The 24,001-nt window shown below is 40.7% G+C and overlaps 1 protein-coding gene across 4 annotated transcripts in view; it reads right to left on the reverse strand.

Moving 5' to 3' along the window:
• The window catches only part of WDR59 (WD repeat domain 59), a 69,677-nt gene that overhangs the window by 15,638 nt on the left and 30,038 nt on the right, over positions 1-24,001 (reverse strand). For 3 of the 4 annotated variants that reach the window (XM_033129023.1, XM_033129022.1, XM_033129019.1), the window contains 11 exons: positions 22,927-23,004; positions 20,575-20,731; positions 17,236-17,315; positions 16,072-16,204; positions 15,810-15,934; positions 14,133-14,297; positions 12,202-12,297; positions 11,890-12,046; positions 11,306-11,375; positions 8,129-8,282; positions 4,582-4,638 (listed from right to left, as the gene is read on the reverse strand). In XM_033129023.1, coding sequence (XP_032984914.1) covers positions 4,582-4,638; positions 8,129-8,282; positions 11,306-11,375; positions 11,890-12,046; positions 12,202-12,297; positions 14,133-14,297; positions 15,810-15,934; positions 16,072-16,204; positions 17,236-17,315; positions 20,575-20,731; positions 22,927-23,004 — 1,272 coding nt within the window. The remainder of the gene's footprint in view (positions 1-4,581; positions 4,639-8,128; positions 8,283-11,305; positions 11,376-11,889; positions 12,047-12,201; positions 12,298-14,132; positions 14,298-15,809; positions 15,935-16,071; positions 16,205-17,235; positions 17,316-20,574; positions 20,732-22,926; positions 23,005-24,001) is intronic. The other variant, XM_033129021.1, reaches the window with a different exon arrangement.

Raw genomic sequence — 24,001 nt, forward strand, 5'->3', positions numbered from 1 at the left:
TTGAAGGTGGCCCCAGGCAGTCACTTATTTGCTGTGAATGTAATCTATCACTCTCTCTTTGCAGTGACAACTTGTGGCTCAGGGTGAGCACTGCTGTCTCACCAGGTCAGCAAGGGTACACCGGAAAGGTGAGAGTACACACCATGTAAACTGAAAAAGGGCAATTTTAAAATCCGTAATCTTTAGGAATGCATATAAAGCGTCCGGAATTTAGATTAGTTCATTATTTAGATTATTCACAAATTCATGTTCCGCAAGTGATTTTTATACAATCACTCTTCCATAAATTAGTCATGTCAGGTGTTTCTGACCACTGATGTCCCTTCTAATCCACAAGGTTGCCCAATGCATGTAACTTCCTATAGGATTAGGAAGTGTTATGGAACCTACGAAATCCAGGACACTCAGACTTAGTTCACAGAAGGTAAATGAAGTCTCTGAATTGCTTATCATAATTGGTAAATACGTATGCTACAACATCAATATGGACCTGAACCCATTTGATTTTAAGAAGCAGTTCAGTTACTATTTATACAGGAGACATTATTCTGCAATACAAGAGGAACCTTAACCTATCATTGTGGGGTAGCCCTTCAATTCTCCGCTAACTCTTGGTCAATTTCTGAAGAAGAATTACGACTGTACTCACAAAACGCTATCCTTTTAGCCACAAATATCCTGACGTGGGTGCAAGTAAGGGGAGAATGTGCTAAAGAGCAAACAATCTGTCAGAATGGGCTGGAGCCAGGCCTTGTTAACCAACACGAGACGACGTGCACTATGACCTGACTGGTTTTGTCACGTCATAGTGCAGGGTAATTTGGCCTCCATCCATCCAGCAGTGACAGGAACAGCACAATGTGCTTAACTAGAATAGGGAGGGTATAAATACATACACTCATTTCATTGTGATTTTCATCCTGGTTTCCAGGAGTTTAAAAATCCCAGGAAATGACAAACCCAGAGGTCCCACATAATTGGTCATCAGATGAGACTTAGGGTACTGGGGGGGGAGAGAGGGAGAGAGAGGGAGAGAGAGAGAGAGAGAGAGAGAGAACGCATGAGTGAGGGGGAGAGAAGGAGGAAAAGAGGGATGGAGGGAGGGAGGAAGGGAGAAAGGTCTACACTAAAAAGATTCAACCAAGAAGGGAATATTATCCGTCGAACTGGGTCTTCAGGTTGGTTGGAAGGCTTCTAAAACACTGTTCTAAGTGGTGACTCTGGCTCCTTATTACAAAGAGAAAATGAGAAACACTTGGACAATTGAGCAATTCACTATAGCTTCATTTAACTAAACTGGAAATCAACGGAAGCCTCATGAGGGGGATGGGGTCTACTGCTTTCAGACCACAGTGAAAACCACAATTCCCTGACTTTTTAAGCAAACCTAATGAAAATATAGTATTAAGTGGTTCATCTGCAAATAGACTAGCTCATTTTAAACTGTTTTTCCTAGCAGACTTGAATTATTTCTAAAAATGATCATTTTAGAATGTTAAAGATACTTGAGCCAAGGGATGTGGGTAATGGACATGGATAATCCTAGGCAATTATCTTATTTCCCCAGAGTCTTACCTACAAATGGCTACCCAGGAGCCCACATGTGGGAAATGAGAAATGTCCTAGACACAAGTCCAAGTATACAGATGTTTGACTTGGGATTTAAAGGCTTGCCTGTTATTATCAACATTAGCTCCTGCTATGGATTGCTCACGCCATGCGAGCATGAGGCTCAGCACAGCTCCTCTGACAGAGGGGATGTTGCCTCCATTACTCAAGCCCACACTCATAAGAGCTGAGATTTGAACACAAGCCTGCCAGGCTGCTAAACCCATACTCGTTAACCTGTTTTTAAGAACATGACTTTTGATTAAAAAGGAAAATAAATAAATAAGTCCCGACTATGCCACCTGTTCCTACGATATGTAAATAGTTTGGTCCACTTTTAAACGGATCCATTTCTGCATATAAGGAAATCAACATCTGATTCTAGGGAGGCCTATCCAACACGCCATCATCTACAGCTAGCTATTCACTTCTAAAGTCACTTCCCTGCCAAGCATCATGACTGTTCTGCTGAGCCAGAGCAGTGTGCTGAAGACCGGCAGAGGCAAGTAGCTTCCGGGCTACCTGGCTTCCCAGGGGACACGCCAGGCTCAGACCCAGATGCCGTATTTCTGGCCGGGCTCACGAGCCTGCACCTCACACTGTTTAATCTCCTTTCTGGATTTGTTAAGTTTAGATACATTCATAAAGAAGACTCAGAGTCCAAAAAGATGTATTAGGACTCTTCCCCCAGTTGCAATCTTGGGTTTCTACAGAGATTGGTAGAAACACAACAGTGCGAATCATCAATAAGAACTCGATGAAAAGGTAAAGATAGTGGTCTTGGACAACTTTCTGCTACTATGCTCACTGAATTATGGAAATCAGTCTGTATTTCCTGAGACTTCCTCGTCAACTTCTTGAGACACCAGGCCTCTAGGTGCTTCTCTGTTTGATCTGTACTGACGATGACGCACAGGCTATGTTTTATGGGACCTCATGAAACTGCCTTTGAGCCTATAATAGGAGAAGCTTCCCCAACACAGCGTCACCTAATTATAGCTGCCACCAAGAATCAAACTATAAAAGCAATTATGGGACAGCACTATTCGTTCATTTAATCCAACAAGGAATAACGGCAAAACAGTATCAAAAATCTTTAAAGGGTCATGAAACAGTTTTGTTTGTTTGTTTTTTTTCAATTTGATGGTTAGTGGTTTTAAAATATGAATTATCTCCCCCTCAGGCTACAGGAGTCACTCGGCAATACTGTCTAGTGGCCAATTACTCTGGGGATTCAAATAAATTAAGCTGCCTAAATGGAGATGTGCTAAGTCTCCAATCCGTGCTGCTCCCTAACAAGCATGGACAGTTTCCCAGGGTGTTTCTTCCAGAGCTTTGGCAACAAAAAGGGTTCATACTCCAAGACTTCCCCAAGACTTCCTTTTCCCTTAGTATCTTGCTGGCAATTTTAGGCGTCTGTCTTATCTGTGCAACTGTCAGGTGACAACACACAGAAGACAATGACACACCAGGCAGAGATGTAGCTGATCTCTCAAGGTAAGGGGAGGGCACCAGGGCCCAAATGCCCTCAAACCTCCTGCATTACTCCAGTCCCACGCTGATGAGCTGGAACATGGGTACTTTTCTGTGTGGTACAATCGGTACCTCTGGGAGGCAAAGGACTCTGCGTTGCTCTTAGGTCTTCTCAATGCCCCATCAAGAGAAAATGCCCTTCCCCACAGATTTCATGAGCAGGGATTGAGGGAAGAGAGACAAAGCAAGACAGACAGGTTATCACATAATGAGCACCGGATGCTCCTCTGAACATACCAAGAAGGTGTTCGCAGAATTACAGGAAAGAGGACAGGGGAAAAAGGAGTCGGGTGGGAGAGGGAGGGAGGGAGGCATTGGTGCAAACAGCACTGAATGACAATCAATAGCCAGCTTGCGACTGTACCACCAGTGTTACTGCTACAATCGGAGGCAACAATAAATGGGTTAAATGTAAAAACAGCCCAAGAATAAGCCACCAACTGCTTCGCAGCAACCCCATAAACAATGCATAATCAGCAGAGCGGCAGGGAGTCAAAATGAGTTCCTATTTAAGTAGCAGTGGGAGAGGGACTGCTGGAAAAATCAGTGGATATTCAGCAGTTGGGTTGGCCGGGACAGGCTTTTTGAGGAAAGGTGGCCACGCTGGTGGCTCCACCTGCAAGTTGTTGGCAGCAGTGGTACTTGCTGATCAGGGCTCCTGATTTCAACTGGTTTTTATACGAAAAGGCTATCGAACTAGTCCCCTAAATATGTTTTTACACCAAATGAAATTTATGCTGAAGTCTCAAGGCCACCTTGTACAGCCTGAGGTTGCCGTGGCACTACTGAAACATGAAGGGGGTGGGAGAGGAAGACAGAAGAGGGGAGACGGCCAATAGGAATGAGTAAGAAAGAAAGGAAAGGAAGAGAGGGTGTCTACAGCGGAGGTTTTACTGTCAATAGAAAATATTTACTGTCAATACAAATTTTTCTGGAAAACATTGGTTCCAGAAAATTCCCAAAGGATAAAAACTAGCTTATGCGTCATGCCAATGAAGCAGGTGGGTACTTCCCTCTTTGAATTAGACCAAGACTATAAAAGGAGACAAAATGGTGGAAGCCTCTTATATCTTCCTCTTGCTTCCCCCTATACCAAAGGTCGGCTTTTGAAAGTACTATGAAATTATACAAATACTCCCACTGAAATCAGGTAAACTAAAGGCTTACAACCAGGGTTCTTTCCAAGAATCCAGTTCTTTTTCAAAAAAGTCCATTCACAATCCTTAACAGTATCATTGTTCGCCCATTTGAAACTGGGATGGAACAAGAGGTGGTCCTTGGTGCCTGACTCCCAAGAGTGAAAATTTATTGTTGCTGGTCCTAAAACCCAGCCAGCCTGTCATTTCAGGTTCCTCAAAGCCAGGCAGGTGGCATTTTATTCTTGGGCCTTTTGGCAGAGACAGGATTAGTCAAGGAGAGCATTTGCACAGCGCACAGTACCGGGAAGTCGTTAATTGCTTGTATGGACCAACGTCGCCGGGCAGAGCGAGGAGACATCTGTGTATGAAAACGTTACACCCAGGAGAAGGGAAGAAAAACACCAAGAAAATTAAAAGGGAAAAATATAGAATAAAATGAAAGCTTCCCACACATCTGATGGACTAAAAGGTACCACAGAATACTGCAAAATCGGGATTGAAATGACCAAAAAATCTGAACCTAAGCACAGCAGTATGTGCATTCCCTCACCTCCCGTCCAACCCATCACATTCCAAACCCCGCTTCAATGTCATTGCTCTTCAGCCCAAAACCCATTTCAAGATATAAGGAGGCTAATGTCCACATCGCTCTGACCAAGGAACTATGATCAAGGTCTGTGGTTCTCTATCAAGCATTAAGATCACAGCACAAGTGCAGAAACAGGTGAAAGACTCTGCTTTCCCCTTCAGGAGCACACATATGTGCGAGAAGATTCTCATTCCTAAAAAGGAAGAAGTTCTTCAATAGACTCAATACCTCATTTTTTTGGTGTGTGGCTGGAGGGAGATTGGGGAAACCGAAAGTCTTGACCTTGGGACTACAGGACTATTTTAAGAGCGATGCCATGGGGAAGCGAGAGCCCCCGAGAAATGTGGGGAAGCAGGAGCTAAGGCTGAAGGACCTATACTCTTGCGTGCACTCTAACAACATAAATATCAGTGTAAAGCTGGGAGCATAAACAGACTGTAGAAATAAGAAATTCTTCTAGTAGTAATTTCAAGACCACTCCAGGTATTTACATTAGAGCTATTTTACTTATATGAACTAAAGCAAATGTGGGAGGTTGCAAAATTGTTTAAATGTTCATAGGATAATGTCTAATGTTTCTCAGAAGTTCTGGATCTTCCAATTTACCCTTGGAATAAGCAATATTTCATCAACTGTTAACAGTTGGTCCGGTTACCAAATGAATACTAGCGTCTCTGTGTGCTTCCTAACTTCCTATGAAATTTGATGGTTTTTTAGGTGTGTCACTCTTTTTTTTTTAATTTATAGAAGCAAACCTTGGAATTCCATCTCAAGAACATTTGGCTTCATATAACGTGACGTAAGTAGGGCAGGTTAAAAACACACAAAAACAAGAGAAACAAACAGTAATCCCCAATGGCTCTATAAAACATTTTTTTGTAATCTCCAAAATATGCTATAATTCCATCATTGCTATACTTTAATGCAGTTATAGTCTCTTCCTTTATTCTTACTCATTTAAAGATCCCAGGGGTAGAAATCTAAAAGAGAACAGAAATACACAGGAGAAAAATCTGGGCTGAAAATGAAGACTTAGCACAGAGAAATTTAGTAAACTGGAATCATTTCCAGAACAAAAGTAATGAAAGTGATATTACTTGACATGTGAAACTAGACACGAGGATCAGAAAATACTCCTCGAGGGACAAAACCATATTGCCCTCCATGAAGATATTGGCCTATATCCAATATCGTGGCCATATGTCATTTCTTGAATCCTCCCCTTTTCCCTCATGTAAATGGAATGGACATGAACAAGCTTCAATGAGAAATAAATTTATTTCAGATTCATCACAAAAAAACTGACTTACTCATTTTAACTGCTTCTTAGGTTGAACCACATGAAACTTTTCTTTAAGGTCTAAAATGTTCAAATATCACCAATTTCATAAGATTTAACCTAAATTACTATATGTCATTCACTGAAATGTACCTCCCTTCCCCAGGATTTCTAAGGTTCTTGTAATGTTCCATTTCTTGGCCAATATGATTGTTAATTCACTGAATTATACCCATCTTGTGATTTGTGAACTTTCCTGTACATATGTATACAGCAACACAGAAGTTTCATATACAATTATAATAAAAGTATCTCCTTCCATTTTGCTTGATCATTATCTGGAATAAAACTTAAAGACCACTTACTATGTCATCCTGGTGGAGTACCTAATATAGAGCATTCTCTGAGGAGAAGCAGCACAATGGGAACCATCCCAAACTGAAATATCCCAATTTTTCCTTTGATCCCTCTTTATGATTATGGTGTTTGTAGTAAAAGAGCCCAGACACCAAACACACGAATGTCGGCTTCACAAATGCTTCTGCATTAGGAGAGTTCCCACCTTGGAACAAGAATTACTTTGACTCAACATGGTCTTTACACACTGTCACAGAGTCAAAAGTGCCGGTCCATGTATTTTGCCCAATCCAAATACAAGCATGAGTAGCACATGACATGATTTGAAGGGAATTCAGAACTGTTTCTTTGACTAAAAGATCTCCTCAACCTGACTCTGGAGCTAAAGAAAATTCCCACATTTATCCAACCATAAGTCTGTTTGGCTAGTACGTCAATTAGAAAATGCCTTAGTTCCAACGAGTTTATCAAATTATCTTATCAGTTACCTGCTACCTTGCAGAAAAAGAATTTTTTAATGCAAAAGACCCGGGAAGATATAAGTGTTCCACGAAGGTCTGTGACAGCAGGTAGCCGGGGCATGGGGTGGGAGAATTCCATCAGAGATATGAAGAAAGGACTAAAAATCATTTTCCCTATTGGACCAAATGGTTTTTCCCAAGACTGGTCCTGTCTCACGCACGCATCAGTTCCTGCCACTCCTTTCAGTCATGCAACCCTAAGATCAGACAAAGTAAGAGATGGCCAACTATTAGTGTGAACTAATAAGGTTAGATACTATACTGCAATAAGTGGAAGACTCCTTAACACTTGCTATAATTAGTTATTTAAAATAATTTAATTTAAAAATTTTAATTATAGTCAATCATAATTTCTCAATTAGTGGGGGACAACAAAGAATCCCTAAGGACTGAGTTTGTGAGTAGCTCAGTGGTAGCTCTATTTAAAACATGCTGTCAGTTAAAAGCTGGTTTAAGCCAGACTCTCAATCTGACAAGAAAGAATTCTCAGAATCCTTCCTACACTCTGCCAACGTTCTCTACATTGTCGTCACCAAAGGCTTCTGACAGCTTAATAGCTACTTTAGGGATGATGAGTTCCTTAAGAATCCAGGAACATAAGGACTGGTTCAGGTGATTTTTATGTAAACTGGTCCATTCAAATGGATACTTCAGTGTAGACTTAGAAAAGTATAAAACGTTTTAGAGATCAACTTGAAAATGTCTCAGAACTACGAAGTTCCAAATAAATCAAGATCCTAAGCCTTCATAAACACCCTTTAATTTATTGACAAACATCAGAATACCAAGGAAAACCTGAAGGTAAATTATTCTACCTGAAAGAATGGGAATCAGCTTACTGACTGGGGATTACAAGGATAGGGTTAAATGGGGAGAGAAGACTACAGATTATAAGAACTATCCATGCCCCCAACCGCATACAATCTACAGTAGTAAAAACCAATAGAAAGGCACAAAGCAATGGTCTTTCTTTAACAAACTAATTATGAAAGTGAAAGACTAGGGGATTACTAATTTAGCAGCTGTGTGTGGCAGGCAGGGAGATAAAGAACAAGAATCCAGGGAAGGGAGGAGAATCAAAGACAGTGGCTCTGCTGCTTACCCGCTCCTTGTAGTAGAAGGAGCTGATGGAGACCTGCTCTTTCTCACTGCGAGTGGGGCTCCCACTGTATAAACGAAGGTTCCCAGGGGCCTCTGTGCGGATCTTCATGGGCGCAATCAAGCCAGTATGATAAGCAGACAAAGCTGAGAGTGATCTGTGGTTGAAAATGCAGAATTACCCACTGGCTTCAATCGTTCCACATTTCTAAGTAGTGCTGTTCTTGGCACTTGATGAAACCAAAAGGAAAAGATGGATAAAATAGGGGGTGCGGGGGGAAGGGGAATGGAAAAGAACAAATGGAACTTTTAGAACTGAAAAATGCTTTATCTGCTGAAGCAGAGAATGTTTCTGTGATTATATACATGGAAAATTCAAAGGAATCTACAAATTACTAAAACTAATAAGTGAATTTAGATACGTCAATCTATAAAAATCTACTGTATTTCTATATATTAGAAACAGACATTTGGAAAATAAACATTTAAAAAATTTCATTTATACTAGCATCAAATACCTCAAGTACTTAGGAACAAACAACAAAAAAAATGTATGTTGAAAATACAAAATATTGGTGAGAGAAATTGAAAAAGACCCAAACAGAAGTACACCATGTTAGTAGATTGGAAAATTCCATATTGTTAAGATATCCATTTTCTCCAAATTGATCTACAGAGTCAACACAATTCCAATCCAAATATGAGCTTTATAGTAAAAACCAATAAGCTGATTTCATATTTTTACAGAAATGCAAAGGACCTAAAATAGCCAACACAATCCTGAATAAGAATAATAAACTTCCGGTGGTTCAGGTGTTTTAAGCACCGTGCTCCTAACGCCAAGGATGCCGGTTTGATTCCCACATGGGCCAGTGAGCTGCGCCCCCTACAACAGCTTTCCCTGGAGCTGGGCTGCCGTGAGCTGCCACGGGCTGCTGTGTGTGGTGCTGGCATAAGGAGAGACCAAGAGATCAAAGGAAAAAAATAGACATCCACAAACATATACTCAATTGATTTTCAACAAAGTTATCGATGCAAATTTAATATGAAAAGGAAAACCTTTTCCATAAATGATGCTGGAACAACTATATATGTCTACAGAAAAAATTAAACTCTAAAGAATATTTTCATGACCTCGGGGTAGGCAAAGAAAGCACTAACCACAAAATTTTAAAAGTGGTAAACTGGACTGTATCAAAATAAATTAAAAACTGCTCTTTATCAAACATTTATTAAGGAAGGAGAAAGAAAAGCCACAGATTAGAAGCCAATCAACACATACATCTCGCAAAGGATTGCAATCAGAATAAAGAACTACCACAAATAAAGAATAAGAAACATAGTCCAAAAAATAAAATAAAATAAAATGGACAAAATACGTGAACAGGCACATCACAAAAAAAAGATACCCAAATGGTCAATTAGCACACAAAAGTGGCTCAACCTCATAAGTCATCACCATGGGAGTGAAAATTAAAGCCGCAATGAGATAACACTGCACACCCACCACAACGGCTAACATTGAAAAGCTTGAAAAACATCAAGCTTTGGAGAGGATATGGAGCAACCAGAACTCTGAAACACTGCTTGTAAAGAGTGTAAAATGACACAACCACTGGGGGGGGAGATGTTTTGGCAATTCTAATAAAATTAAACAAATATACAGCTATCCTATGACCCAGAGATTCGACTCCTTAGGTAGAGAAATTAATATCCATGTCCATAAAAAGACTCATATGTGTAGATCTACACATAATAGCCCCAAACTGGAAATTATCCAAATGTCCATCAATAGGAGTATGAATAAACTGTATTATTTTCATACAATGGAACTATTGATACATGCAACAATGTGGATCAATTTCAAAAACATTAAGTTGAGCAAAATAAAATAAACCAGACATAAAACACTACATGCTGCATGATTCTATTTAGATGAAATTCAAACACAGGCAAAACTAAACTACAATGATGGAAGTCAGAGGAGCAGTTTCCTATGGGTAAAGAGACCAGGGAACTTTTGGGATGAGGGCAATGCTCTGTATCTTGACTTGGGTGCTGACCATCAAGGTATACATTTCGGGCCGGCCAGATGGCTCAGGTGTTTGGAGCGCCGTGCTCCTAATGGCAAAGACGCCGGTTCGATTCCCACATGGAATCCCAGTGAGCTGTGCACTCTACAGCTAAGATTCTGAACAACAGCTCTCCCTGGAGCTGGGCTGCCGTGAGCAGCTGAAGCTCAGCAGAAGCTCCCTTGGGCTGCTGTGTGCTGCCGTGGGCCGCTGTGTGCTGCCGTGGGCCACTGTGAGTGGCCAGCAGCCAGCGTGAGTGGCCGGCAACCAGTGTGAGCTACCGTGGGCTACCGTGTGCTGCCATGAGCTGCCAGGAGCGGCCGACCAACAACTGGCGACTGACTTCCTCAGCCGCAGGGAGCGGGGAGCACAAGGCTTTAATACCAGCATGGGCCAGAGAGCTGTGTCCTACACAACTAGACCGAGAAACAACGGCTTGAACGGGAGTTGGGGGTGGGGGGGAGGCGGGGGGAAAAAAAAGTATACATTTGTATACTTCAATAAAATACTGTTAGCATAAAAAAATGTTCAAATAGGAACATTTTTCCCTCTGATCCAGATATTCCCCAAATCCAGATATTCTTGTTTCCCTTTGTGAGTAGATGATTGTTTTCTAGTCCAACCTTTTCAAATAAGGAACCCAGTGTAACGTAGGGGGTCGCTAGCAGTTAATTCTCAATTCTTATAGAGCCAAAGTCTCATCTGCCTGCGTTACTGCAGAGACTGGCCAAGTCCCACGAGAGCAGTAGCGCCTGCTCATGCACTTGGTTCAATCTCCTTTCTTTCTTGTGAGCTCAGTTATTTGCTCCTAAGTATGCTGATTACATTACACCAAGATATCCATGTGTTTGTAGCAAGAGGGTTTCCAAGTCATCTCGGTTCCACATTGCAGAACCAGAAGTCTAGAGTATATAACTTATAATATTTATTTAAGTTTAAAAAACCAGTAATTTGGGAGAGGTTGTACATATATGAGGATTGGGCAATATGAGAACTCTGCACTATCCACTTAATTTTGCCCTGAACCTAAAGTTGCTCTAAACGATAAAGTTTATCAATTACGAAAACAAAAACCACTTTACATTACACCTGCCATCTCCCAGACTCACCTCGGAGTAGGTTCTGTAGGAGATACTGCTCGATGCATCGTCATAGGCCTTGTGAAATACACCAGATACCCTGACAAAGAAGACATCACATGTGTACAACAAGGTCAATAAGCTGGACGTGGGAAACCCTAAGGCAGCATTGGTCAATCTTTTGTCTATCTCAATATACCTGAAGGACACAACACCTTCTCATGAGGTGCAAAGGCTCATGACTACAGCCATACTTAACAAGGACAAAGGTCAGAATCTCCAGGATCCAGGAGAGACAAGATATATGTGGTTTGGAAAAAGTCTTCACAGGTACTTTATATTTCCTGGTTAGAGGACCTGTCCCCTGTTGAGAATCAGGGCTCTAAGTAAGACTCAAATATGCTCATCAAGACTGTTATTCTGGTGAACATTCTCAGAATATGTCCACAGACACCAATTCAGCATCAGACAATATAAACACTACTACAGAAGTCTTCTGAGTCTTAGGAAATAAAAAAGAAAACTCGCCTGATAGGAATTACTATATAGACTATATGACATCCTTAGCTGATCTCTCTCAAAATCTAGAATCATAAAACCAAAAAGAGACCAACCTGCTCCACAGAACCTGGCCCCCGAGGTCCTAGGAAAAGGAATATTGGCATCCTGGTAGGATCCATAGGCAGTGGTTACCCGGGCAAACGTAGGTAAAGGTGGTGTGACAGAGTTCGGGAGTGCAAAGGGGTTGCTGGAAGCGCTGTCTTCTTGGTTCTAAAATGTAAAAATCAACAGACAGAAACCCACAACTTGTCTTAAAGTGGAGTCACAAAATAAAGATACATTATTACAAAATCAGGGCACCCAGGAGTTTAGGGAGGAAGAAATGAAACAAAACACCAAAGCATAGGTTGGTACAAGACTCTCACCACAAAAGACTCAAGGCAGGAAACAAGCTGGCGCAGGCAGGGCTCCAGACAACTCTGGTTGCGTTTCACTTTTTGCAGGGAAGTGTCTTTCAGGATCTGGAAAAGGTACAAAACACAGTCAGGAACAGCAACATTCTTTCTCCTGATTCACTTATATTTGGAAGCAGAGAAGATGCAGGGAGACTGGAGCATGGCAGTGCCTGAGGCTTCCAAAACCCATCCTACTTTCTACCTTCTCTAGAGGCTCAAAGAGAAAATTCGTTTCTGAGCTCACTTTCAGATGCCCTTTTCTTAGAAAGCCAGGGTAAGCATACACGCTGGTTTTGAGAGAGCACATTTCTAGTAATGGAACGACTACTATTGTTTATTTATAGTGAATTCTATTCCTTTCCTCACTCCTTATTCTACTCCTCTCCATGAGAAATGTCAGTACGTTAGAAGTAATACATGCTGGGCTGAACTGAAAATTGCTCTAAGTGAGCAATTCAAGCCAAGGGGAACAGATTTCACTTTAGTGAAAAGTATAGAAATCCCATCATTTTAAGGCACATGCTGCATATATAATGTGACATACACATACTGAAGATAGACATGTAAATTGGATCTGCACTATCCAATATTGAAGTCATTACCCACATGGGGACATTGAACATGTGAAGTGTGGCTGGTCTGAATTGAGATGTGCTGTAAGTGTAAAATTCAAGATGAATGTTAAAGACTTAGTACAAAAAAAAAGAAAGAATGTAAACTATCTCAATAATTTTAATTTTCATATTGATTACATGTTGCTATAATGCTTTGGATATACTGGATAAAATAAAACTATTACTGAAATTAATTTACCTGCTACTTTTAAGTTTTTTTAGTGTTTTGACTACTAGAAATTTTTTAATTCATGTGGCCTGCATTATATTTCTATTGGACAGCACTGAATTGGACCTTTAAAAACACTTCCTAGTCCTATCATTTTTATACCAACAGAAAAATCTTTTTTTTAATGTCAAAATGAGACAATGAAATATTCAAATTCCTAGTACAAAACATCAACTACCACAAAAATCTGAGTAATTAGCCTTTCAGAGAGCCTTATGACACTTGAAAAATTTCTAGGTTACAGATCATACTCTAAGAAGATGAATCAAGTATGCATGAAACTAGGCAAAAGTGAACAGCATTCAGGCCAACTCGGTTTCATCAAGACATTTTTATGACTTCACATGTGATACTGCTCACACTGAAAAAGATATATCATCCCCAGCTCATGGGGCTTTTTCACCGAGATTCTGGCTGATTAGTTCTGCATGAACTGACAAATCAAGTTTCTGAACCTGTAGGGGTAAAGACCAGATGCCAGGCTGTACCACCTCCACTGATGCACTGCCATCCTTTCACATTCACCTGTGCAGCCAGGCAGCCTCACTCTAGGATGGCACCATCTCTTTTTATTGGATGGATTCTCTTAAATGACCTTACGTACTTTTTTCTATAAGTATCTTTCAGCTTGATAATGTATCTTGCCTATTGTTTCCAGATAAATGAAATTGTATTGCAGGGTTCTTAAGGTGGGATTAATGCATAGCTTTAATGAGATCTGTGAGCAGATTATATGCAATTACAAAACTGCATATTATTCATATGCAACATTTCTGAAGTTATATGCAATATTTGTGCCAATTTTTCTGGGAAGGGTCTATAGTTTCCATTAGACTTTCAAAGAGGGTCCAGGGCCCAAAAAAGTCAAGAATCACTGCTCTAATGTTTTCTACACAAAATAAATAGGAAGTGTTAACACTGCAGTGGATAAGGACAGATGACTTCCAAATAGTATCCATCAGTTTTCATTCAACTTGACTACTCAACTCAGACACCAATGTGTATGAGCAGAGCTCTCCTCTTACAACATCATGGAGAATTTGAACACAGATCCCTACCTTTAGCAGCTTAGCTTTCATCGTGGATGTGATGGTTGTGGGGTTGATAAACTGGAAGGAAGGGGCAGCGTTGTTTGGATACTGCGCAGGGAACTTCACCAGCATCTTGACCCGATGGCTGCTACAGTGCACAGACACGGTGCAGCTCCTGTCTGCTGCGTCCATCTGCAAAGGACAAAGTGACAACTGCTCCAGAGACAAACCACAAAGGACTTCTACATACAAATGGGTTCTAAGTGCTCTCAGTTTCTGGAATCTCCAAAGATGAAGGGAGAATCTCCAAAGACAAATGAATTTGGAAGATTTGGACCACTCATTTTCAAGGTTAGGTTTTTAATTTTAGCACCAATATAATAAAATTCTAAATATTTCGACTTAAAAATGCTTCATCCTAAAGCTGTGAGGTAGGCTGAAAATTGTCATATTTATTTTGAGACCAGAAAATAAAACAGGAAAGAATTAAATAGCTAACAAGATAATAAGTGATCCTAGAAAAATCCATAGAGACAAAAAGCAGATTAGTGGTTTCCAGAGGCTGGGGAGTGACTGGTCATGGATATATGAAAAGGTTCTGGAAGTAGAGTGGTGATGGTTGCACAATTTTGTGACTATATTAATAACCACTAAATTATATACTTTAAAAGGATAAATTATGGTATGTGAATTGTATCTCAATTTTTAAAAAGCATTCCTGAGAAAGGAATCAGTATCTCCTTCTTAAACTAGATCACCAGGTAGCCACCCTGTTTTCAATGGGGACAAATATAAACTGAGTTGATAGAGATAACCAATTAATCAAGGATTTTATCTCTTTTGCTTTCTTATGCTGCCAACTAGGGAAGACACCTGGAGTGCAGTGAATAGAGGCACACACGTGGGAAATCTGGAGACCTTCATTCAAATATTATCTCTTACACCAAATAGCTGCTGACCTCAGACAAGTCATTCCATCTCTTAGTGTCTACATTTCCTCTCTGTTAAGTAGGGATAAAAGCACTTATTGCAGAGCTGTTTTAAAGGTTAAATGAGATAATTACATAAGTGCACATTTCCATGCCTACTGTTAACTGAATCTGGGCAAAAGAAAAACTAATCGAGTTTTAAAACTCCTTTGTAGAGAGAGACTCAATTCTCTGAAGCAAAAAATTTTAATACCTGCCCCAAAGGAAAAGAGTGAACCTCTCCATGTGTGAAGTGAACAAAACAGCTTGGTCACCTTCTTACTCTGAATCTAAATCACCAAGGACATGACCAACTTTAAGGGAAGATCATACAGAAAAGCACCAAAAGCCCTGGGTGATCAGGAAGTTTGGCTTCTAAACTCAGCTCCGCTATTAACTTTAGCAGTAAGTTCTCTGCCAAATCACTAAGCCTTCCAGGATCTAAGTATCTGCACATACGGGAGGTGTCAGAGCATCTAAGATTTTAAGACACATAAGCATCAGTCTAACCCTTAGTTTGTACTATAAGAAAGTAGTATGTAAGGAAAAAAAAATTCTGCGTTTGTAAAACACTGTTTCTTTAGAAAACCTAGGAAATGAAAAAGCAAGCCAAGAGACTTACCTATTAGAGCAGCAAAGGTATGAGCTAGCGAAAACCGAAACTGACACAGTCCTCTGTCCCACCACCTGCCACCCGCAAGCACGGGAGACAGTGCATTAAACTCTGAGTACCTACCTCCACGTTGACGTTCCGGATCTGCACATTGATCAGGGAGAACTCCTGCTGCAGAGTCTGAGGCAGTCCCGGCTGATCTGATTTCTTCTCTTCCAGGAGATTGCTTGGGGGGTCTTCCTTTAAGACTAGCAGGAGAGAGAAGTTCAGTTGTTGGCAAACATTCTGAAATTGAGCCAGAGAGTAGTTCTGGGGTATCTCCATCCTCTACAACTCTAAAATGCGTAGAGGGGCACCCCACCTAAAACATCAGTTGACCAATTACCTTCTTCCTCCCCATGGCTTGAGTTGTGCTGGTGATCTGTGTCTTGAGTGTGAAGGATCTTCTCTGGTTCGGGCAGAAGAGAAATGCTCTCGATGAACTCATCAACACCATCTAGTATGTCATTTGCACAAAGCTGTAACAAAGGGTAGAAGATCTAGGTCTAGACAAGTCTGGAAATGATCATCATGTTTGATTAAGAGTTCTAACTTAAAAATGGGAATCGCAAAGGACAGAGATGTTGGCCAAAAACTGATACAATCAAGATAGGCTTTATCCATCAGCAACTCTCCCTAGGTAAATACTCAGGAGAATAGACTCTATTATTCCACCCTGAATTTTTCATCCTGTTCTTGTTTATGCAAACCTCAGAAAACATTATTTTAAATTCCAAGCCCTGATCGAGTTCTTCGCATAACCCCAAACCAAAAATATCATAATCTACAAAGCATTTGGAGCAAGTGGTACTTTTTGGAGAAAACAGATTTGAAAGGCAGTAAGGTGATGATAATTGACCAAAATACTCAAGAGTGACTTCATACTAAGCAGTGCTGTAAATTTTACCCAGGGTTTTCTATCCACTCCATACAGAGTGCAGTGGGGGAGGCAATACAAGTAGATTTGGTTCCCGCCTTCAAGAAATGCAGCCACCAAATGAGAAGACAGAACCCCGTGATGAGGCAGAACAAAGCAAGGGCCACAAAGCAGTTCATACCAGGTACCGTTGTGGTTCATATAAGAAACATATCATTTATGGGGCAAAACCTGGAAGAGGTTTTATAGAACAGGTGTTATTTATGGCCGTAGAGGACTCGGAACATTGCAGAGTTCAAGGATAAGCTTCCCGGCCCATTTAGAAGAAAAGAAAGAAATGAAGACCACAGGCTATTTATTCGGTATGCCACCCACACCCTCTTACACCAGGACAAGAGAAACAGAGACCTTCAGAGGTTTTCAGCCTTAAAGTGCTGAATCCCGAAGCTGGCTCTTGAAGACCCCACAGCCCAGTGTGGCACACATGAGGCACTTGGCCAACCAGCAAGTATATGTATGTATTAAACGCCTCTGTGACGTATCCTCTAACTTCCATAAATACTAGATCTTGTATTTTTTTAAACTTTACAATATATCCAGTTACATTCCTCCACAATAGCAATGAATACATACCCTCTGCATCTGGGAATCCACCCGCCACATTCTCAAGGTCTGATCCCGTGACCATGTAACCAGCTGGTAGTCCTTGGACCCTAGAAATCACCAAGTAAATAAAATATCCTGGAAATGTCTTTGGATTAAAAAATAAAAAATAAAAAATAAAATTGATTGAATAAAAAATCAATTTTGCTACAGGTTGCAATGGAATGAGACTCATTCATTCTTTCATCCATCCATCCATCCATTCAACAAATATTTATCAAACACCTCCTATATGCCAGGTATTCTCCTAGGCACTAGAACCACAACATGAACAAAACAATCTCTGTCTTTATAGATCTCACCTTCCAGTAGTGGAAACAGACAAACAAACAAATACATAATAAAATATCCAGTAGTGATAGTGTTATAAAAAATAAATAACACAGGATAAGAGGACAGAGACTGATGGCAGAGCTATTTTTAGATAGGACTCCCTGAGGAAGTCACTTTTGAGCAGAAACTTAAATGAAGTGAAATAATAACTGGCAAATTAGCAAGGGAAGAGTGATGCTGGGGTTTAATGTCACATTAAACTTTCACCTCCACAAACGTTCTTCTTTTACATGCTCTAGAAGAGATGTGGATGAATACAGTTTTTGTAAAATGAATTGTTTTAAATGCATCATGATATCTTACTGTTTAAAAGGATTTTTTTTTTGGTAAAGAGATGCATGCATTTCTTTATAAAATGAATAATCAATCTTTAATGTTCTGAGTTGACCAAATTATATTTTCAAATATTAGGTCCGGTGAAAGGGCAATTATTCTGAAAAGGTTCGGGGTGCTTTATGAAAGAGCTTTATGAAAGATCAGGACATTTCATGGTAATCATGTAGTGCGAAGTATCTCCTTCGTGGCAATCTTCAGAGAGCAAAGAATTTAGAAGTAATTTCATCCAATTCCCTTGTTTTACAAATGGGGAAACTGAGACAACAGAGAACACGATCTGTTCAAGCTAATAGGGTGAGGGAGAAAAGTTCCTTCTCGGTATCATTGTCTTCAATCAGTGTTTCAATATATCCCTGTACACACCTAACAAGACAGAAGCAGTCCCGAACTACTGCCTGTTATGAGTTCTACCATCTAGACTCATGTTCACGTCAACTATTTTCTGACTCCCCATCTGGCCTCTTTTCATGTCCCTGACTTTGAAGAAAAGTTGTGCCTAATTCCTTTCTAAACCCAACTGCTTTAGCTGTGCCTTTGGCCCTATTCTATCTCCTTTTCAAATGGCCTTTGCTTTCCCACATACTCCTCTTCTTGCATCTTCTCCTTGCCTTCATAAAGAGAGGGCAGCAGCCTCTGCCAGTCAACCTTGCTTTTGAAGGCAACTTCATTCACAACACCAGTTCCTGCTGCCTCTGCTTAGCTATCTTACAATCTGGCTTCCATTCTCAATCTGCTTTCGGAACACCTCTCTTAAATACATGGCTTCCTATTTGTACAATGAAGTGCTTTTCTCTTCAGCAACACCTGAAACCAATGACTGCCACTCCCCTAATGAAGCATCCTCTTCCTTTGGCTATAACATCCTTATTTTCTTGCTACCTCTCTGGGAGTTCCTACACCACAGCAAAAACCAAAATCAAAGTTTAAGGTCTTCCAATAAAAATTGACTACAAAGATATGGCAGTAAAAATAAAAATTAAAATACAAGAATACATGCAGGATGATTACAGTCATAAAAGATTAAAAACAAGCACACCTAAACTATTTTGAGGGATGCATAAATGGGCAGTAAAACCAAAAAGATAAAAACAGAAATCACTATCATCTATCATAAGCATTAGGATAGTGTTTACTTCTGGGGAAAGAGAGGGGATTGTGATCAGGAAGCTTCTGTGATTCTAGCAGTGTTCTCTTTCTTGACCCTGGTGGTAGTTACACAGATTTTCACTTTATAATAATTTGTTAAACTGTCCATGTTTTATGCAATATTCTAGATAGATGATATAATACACAATAAAAAGGAATTTTAAAAACACCGGTAACTTGTACTCAAAATTTCACAACTGGCTAGACAGTCCCAATTTACACAATTCATCCTACCACACATAGATAACTGAAAATGGGTTGCTAAAAACTTTTTATTTCAATACAAAACTATAGGCCAACCTCTCCCTGCCAGACTGTGGGGAAACTCATCATCTTTTCACTATGGCAAAATGCAAGAGATTAAGTTGAAAGCCAAAGTCATGCATGCAAACTGATGGGATAAAGACCAACCAGCCTCATGTTTCTAAAAACAAGACCGATTATGGAAATAAAGATAGGAAAATTACGAGGATGACCAAAAGACTCCTTTCAAAACAATTCTGGAAGAGGTTTATGGGGGTCACAAACAAGCGGGGGTAAGATGACCGTTCTAATCCCAGATCTACCAGATCTAGAGACCTTTCCTGGGCTCTAGACAAGACATGCTATTCCACTGCCTGACTTTCCTTCTATGATATGAAAAGACCAAGAAATATATTTCTATTCAGTAAAACATTTAGAGAGCATGGCAATAAGATCTCAAGAAAAGAGAGGTGGCAATTGAATTTGCATGGAGGGTTGGTGGAGAAACTGAGGTCGAGGGCTTCCTGACTCCCACAATAGTGGGACCCCAGTAATTCTGACCCCACAATAGTGAGGGCTGGCTAATTAAGCAGCGATAACAAACAACCCCACATCTCAGTAGCTTAAAGCAAGCGTTTCCTGCTCGCTCTATATCTCCACCTCACACTCACTCCTGACCACAGCAGCTCCATCTGGAGTTTCACCAGTTCCTGTGGCAGAGGCAATAAGAGCGTGTAATTGCACACTAGCTGTTAATACTTCAACCCAGAAGAAACTGCAACATTTCTGTTCATGTCTCATGATCAAACCAACTCATTTGGCCAAACCTATCTTCAATGCGATGGGAGGTATGTGTTTGTGACGAGAAATGGGAGTCTGTGGTAGGCAGTACTAATGATGACCTAGGGTCTCCCTCATCAACAGAGTGGGCAAGGGCAACTGCCGGGGGCTTCTCAGGGTAGTGACCCCAAAGATTTTCAGCCCTATAAACGATGCAACAGCAAGTCTATCAATTTCTTACAGATCTCTTTCACACAGGAGAGAGACTACACTGAACATAAGAGGAGGGAACCTGGAAGAAGAACCGCAGCCTGCACAGCCATCTACGATGAGAGGTGCTGGTGCCCCTGACGCTCTGGTTCTTCAAGCCCAGCCCTGTACGGTGCGCCCTCCTCACAGCCAAACCTGACCGGAGCTGCTGCTGAACAGGGCTCAGAAGGCAATGGGGCAGCGGCCTTCTCTCTCACTCACCTTCCTTCTGTTTCCTCCACTGGAACTCCAGCACCACATCATCGTGGCCCACAAAGGTATGGACGGGGGTGTTTAAGTCAAAGACATTCCACAAGAGAAGACTGTTCTCCCTCCGAAGCTGGGGAACCATCACAGTCACTAATCCATTGCTGAAAGGCTACAGCAAGAAAAGGAAAAGCAGGTCATCATCCCAGGGAGATTTCGCTGAGTTGTCAGTTAACCAAACTTGGAATTCTTTCCTAACTAAAACAAATCACAACCCATGTGGGTAAAATTTTTCCAAATACCTTAAGTTGACAATCACATCTACTTTTCTTTTGGTTTTCTTTTACTTTTTCTTTGCTTTTGGAAGGGATCAGAGCAAGTGAAAAATAAAGCTAAGCCAAATACTTGGAGAGGAACTTTTAAACTATTCTAAAACAAGCAAATGGCTCTGACGGCTGCACCCTGGAACGCACTGTTTCACATCCTAGCTACTCTCCCTGAGCTCCCTCTAAGAGTTACTGAGTGCGTTCCCAGAGTGAGCATGCAAGGTACTCTGGGCAAAAGCCCAGAGCAGCAAGCATAATTCCTGCCATGTGGAAATGCACCAGGGGCATACCACTCGCATGAAGCCCAACCTTCCCATTGTCCCCAATACTACAGCTATTCAAAGGAAAACCTTCAGTCAGGTTTTACTTATCAACACTCAATCTGCTAAGTAGCTAAGGGGCCCATTAGATTGATAATTAGACTGTTTTTAAGGAATACATCATCGTCACCTAAAAGCACATTTATCTCTATCTCTTCTCCTGGCAGCACTCCTGGACTTCTCTGTTCATTTTTTTAAGCAAACATATTAATCCAGAGAAGTATTTCAATTCATAAGAACGTATGATTCCTTGACATGTGTTCCCAGATGCAAAAGCCACTTATTACCCAAATTATCCTCTATGCTCGCTCCATCATGCCCCAGGGTGACAGCTTAATGTATAAAGGTAGCTTTATTCATCCCTATGCTCCCTTTCAAATTGACACTAGAAGAAATATATTACCTCTGATCAGCAGCTATCAATGTGCCAATGGAAAAATTGTTGAAAGGTTGATAGTAGCCTGCCCCTTATATTCATAGCATTTTATGCTTTATAAAGCATTTTTATATACAGTTTTTCAAAAGGAAGGCATATTGTGCGTGTACTAAATGCCACCGAATTAAACACTTTAAAATGGTGAATTTTATCACAATAAAAAAAGAAGAAAAAAGGCATAGTAAAAATTATTATTCATAGTCTACAGAGGAAAAAAATCGCTGCTCAAGAACATCAGGTGGCTTGCTCACAGCCACACAGATATTAAATGTCTCACTGCAGCATCATTCACAATAGCCAAGGTAGGGAAACAACCTAATTGCCCATCAACAGATGAATACATTAAAGAAAATGTGACACTGGCACACACACACCAATGGAATATTTCAGCTATGAGAAAGAAGGAAATCCTACCATTTACCACAACATGGATAAGCCTTGAGAGCATTATGCTAAGTGAAATAAGTCAGAGAAAGACAAATACTGTATGATATCACTTATATGTAAAAATCTAAAAAAGCTGAACTCTTAGAAACAGAGTAGAATGGCAGTTACCAGGGGTTGAGGAGTGAGGGAAATAAGGAGACGTTAGTCAGAGTTCAAACTTCCAGCTATAAGATGAATAAGTTCTGGGGATCTAATGCACCACATGGTGACTATAGCTAATAACACTGTATTACATACTCGAAAGTTGCTAAGATCTGAAATGTTCTCATGACCCAAAAAAATGGTAATTATGTGAGGCGATGGAAGTGTTACCTAATGCTATGTTGGTAATCATTTCGTAGTGTGTAAGTATGCCAAGTCAATACACTGTATACCTTAAACTTATACAATATTTTATGTCAACTGTATCTCAACAAAGCTTGGGGCGGGGGGGGGGGGGCGTGTGGGAGACTAAATGGCATTGCTGGGCCTCAAACCCAGGTCTTCTGAATCTAAAGCCAGAGTTCTTCCCACCACAATCCACTGACCACAAGCTTCTCAACGCTCTGCCTCCATCTCACCCTCTTCCCCTGCCATCAGTGACCACCTTCACACTGCCTAGCTTTCTAGTCCAGCTATGGTTAGCAATTCTAGGACAGATTCTTACCCAACATTCCAAGGGCAAATTATTAAACAGGTAACACCTTTTATGCCATCATGACCACCACGTTCCCCCCCAAATCAAGATAGACAGAAAGAAAACATTGCCTCACAAAGAAAATAAGAAATGGCCCTTGGCCCCTTGTGTCTGGAACACCAAGATGGAAGTTTCCCAGCACCAGATAGGTGTCGCACTCACAGTGTATCTGGCCTTCCAGACAGGCACCTGGCAAGGGAGAATATTGAGGTATTTCCGAGGCTGGCGGTAATCCCAGAACTAGAAGAAAGAAAGCAAGATAATTTGTGAAATAAATGCCATTAAAAGAAACTCAACTATTGAAATAAGCACAATCTTCAAACCACTGCTTTCGGTCCTGCAGAGATCCATTTCAATAGCGCATTTCAGTCAGCCCCACAGCCATGCTACTGTGACATCGACACAAAGAAACACTCCCTTTCACTTTTATAAACATTGCAGGAGAATTCCGGACTTCTTGAGGACCACCCCTCGGGGCAGATCACTGTCAGCGTGCCTTACCCAACCTTCGGAGCTGAAAGGTAAGAGTGACACGTTTTCACCCTCTATCACTTTTACACCACGTAGGGTAATTTAACTAATAACAATAGCTGAAATATACTGACTGCTTATTGTATTTCAGACAGATGTTTAGAGTTTCAAACTTTTTATCCATTTAATCTTTACAACAACCGTATAATGGATGTTATTAATCTCTTTTGCAAATGGAGAAGCTGAATTACTAAATTACTAAACTTGCCCAAGATCATGCAGGAAAATGTGGCTGTGGACTATCTGTGCACCAGCTCACTCACATATACACTCATTCACCCACGCCACCCTGGAAGGTGTGGAACTTCCAGTGGCAGAAGTACACAAAGGTGAGCCAGATACAAATCTGCCTTAGAGATGCCTATGCTTTTAAGGGAGAGACAAATATACTTAGATCTCAAGCATCTGTTAGGAATGCAGAGTGGCAGAGCACCAAAGGCAGGGGGACCAAGACTGAAATTGTGAACGATTCAGGGATTAAGAAATTATTTTGAAAAACAAATGACAGGAGCCACACTGGAAAAGTGACAGTTTCTTAAAAAGTTAAACACACACATACTATATGCTATGACCCAGTGATCCCAGTCCTACATATTCGTCCTAGAAAACTGAAAACTTCTGTTCACAGAAAAATCTATACATGAATGGTTACAGCAGCTCTATTCACAATCACCAAAAACTGGAAACAGCCCGTATCTTCAACAGG

This window comes from Rhinolophus ferrumequinum, chromosome 15 (genome assembly GCF_004115265.2).
Source record: "Rhinolophus ferrumequinum isolate MPI-CBG mRhiFer1 chromosome 15, mRhiFer1_v1.p, whole genome shotgun sequence".
Lineage (NCBI taxonomy): Eukaryota > Metazoa > Chordata > Mammalia > Chiroptera > Rhinolophidae > Rhinolophus > Rhinolophus ferrumequinum.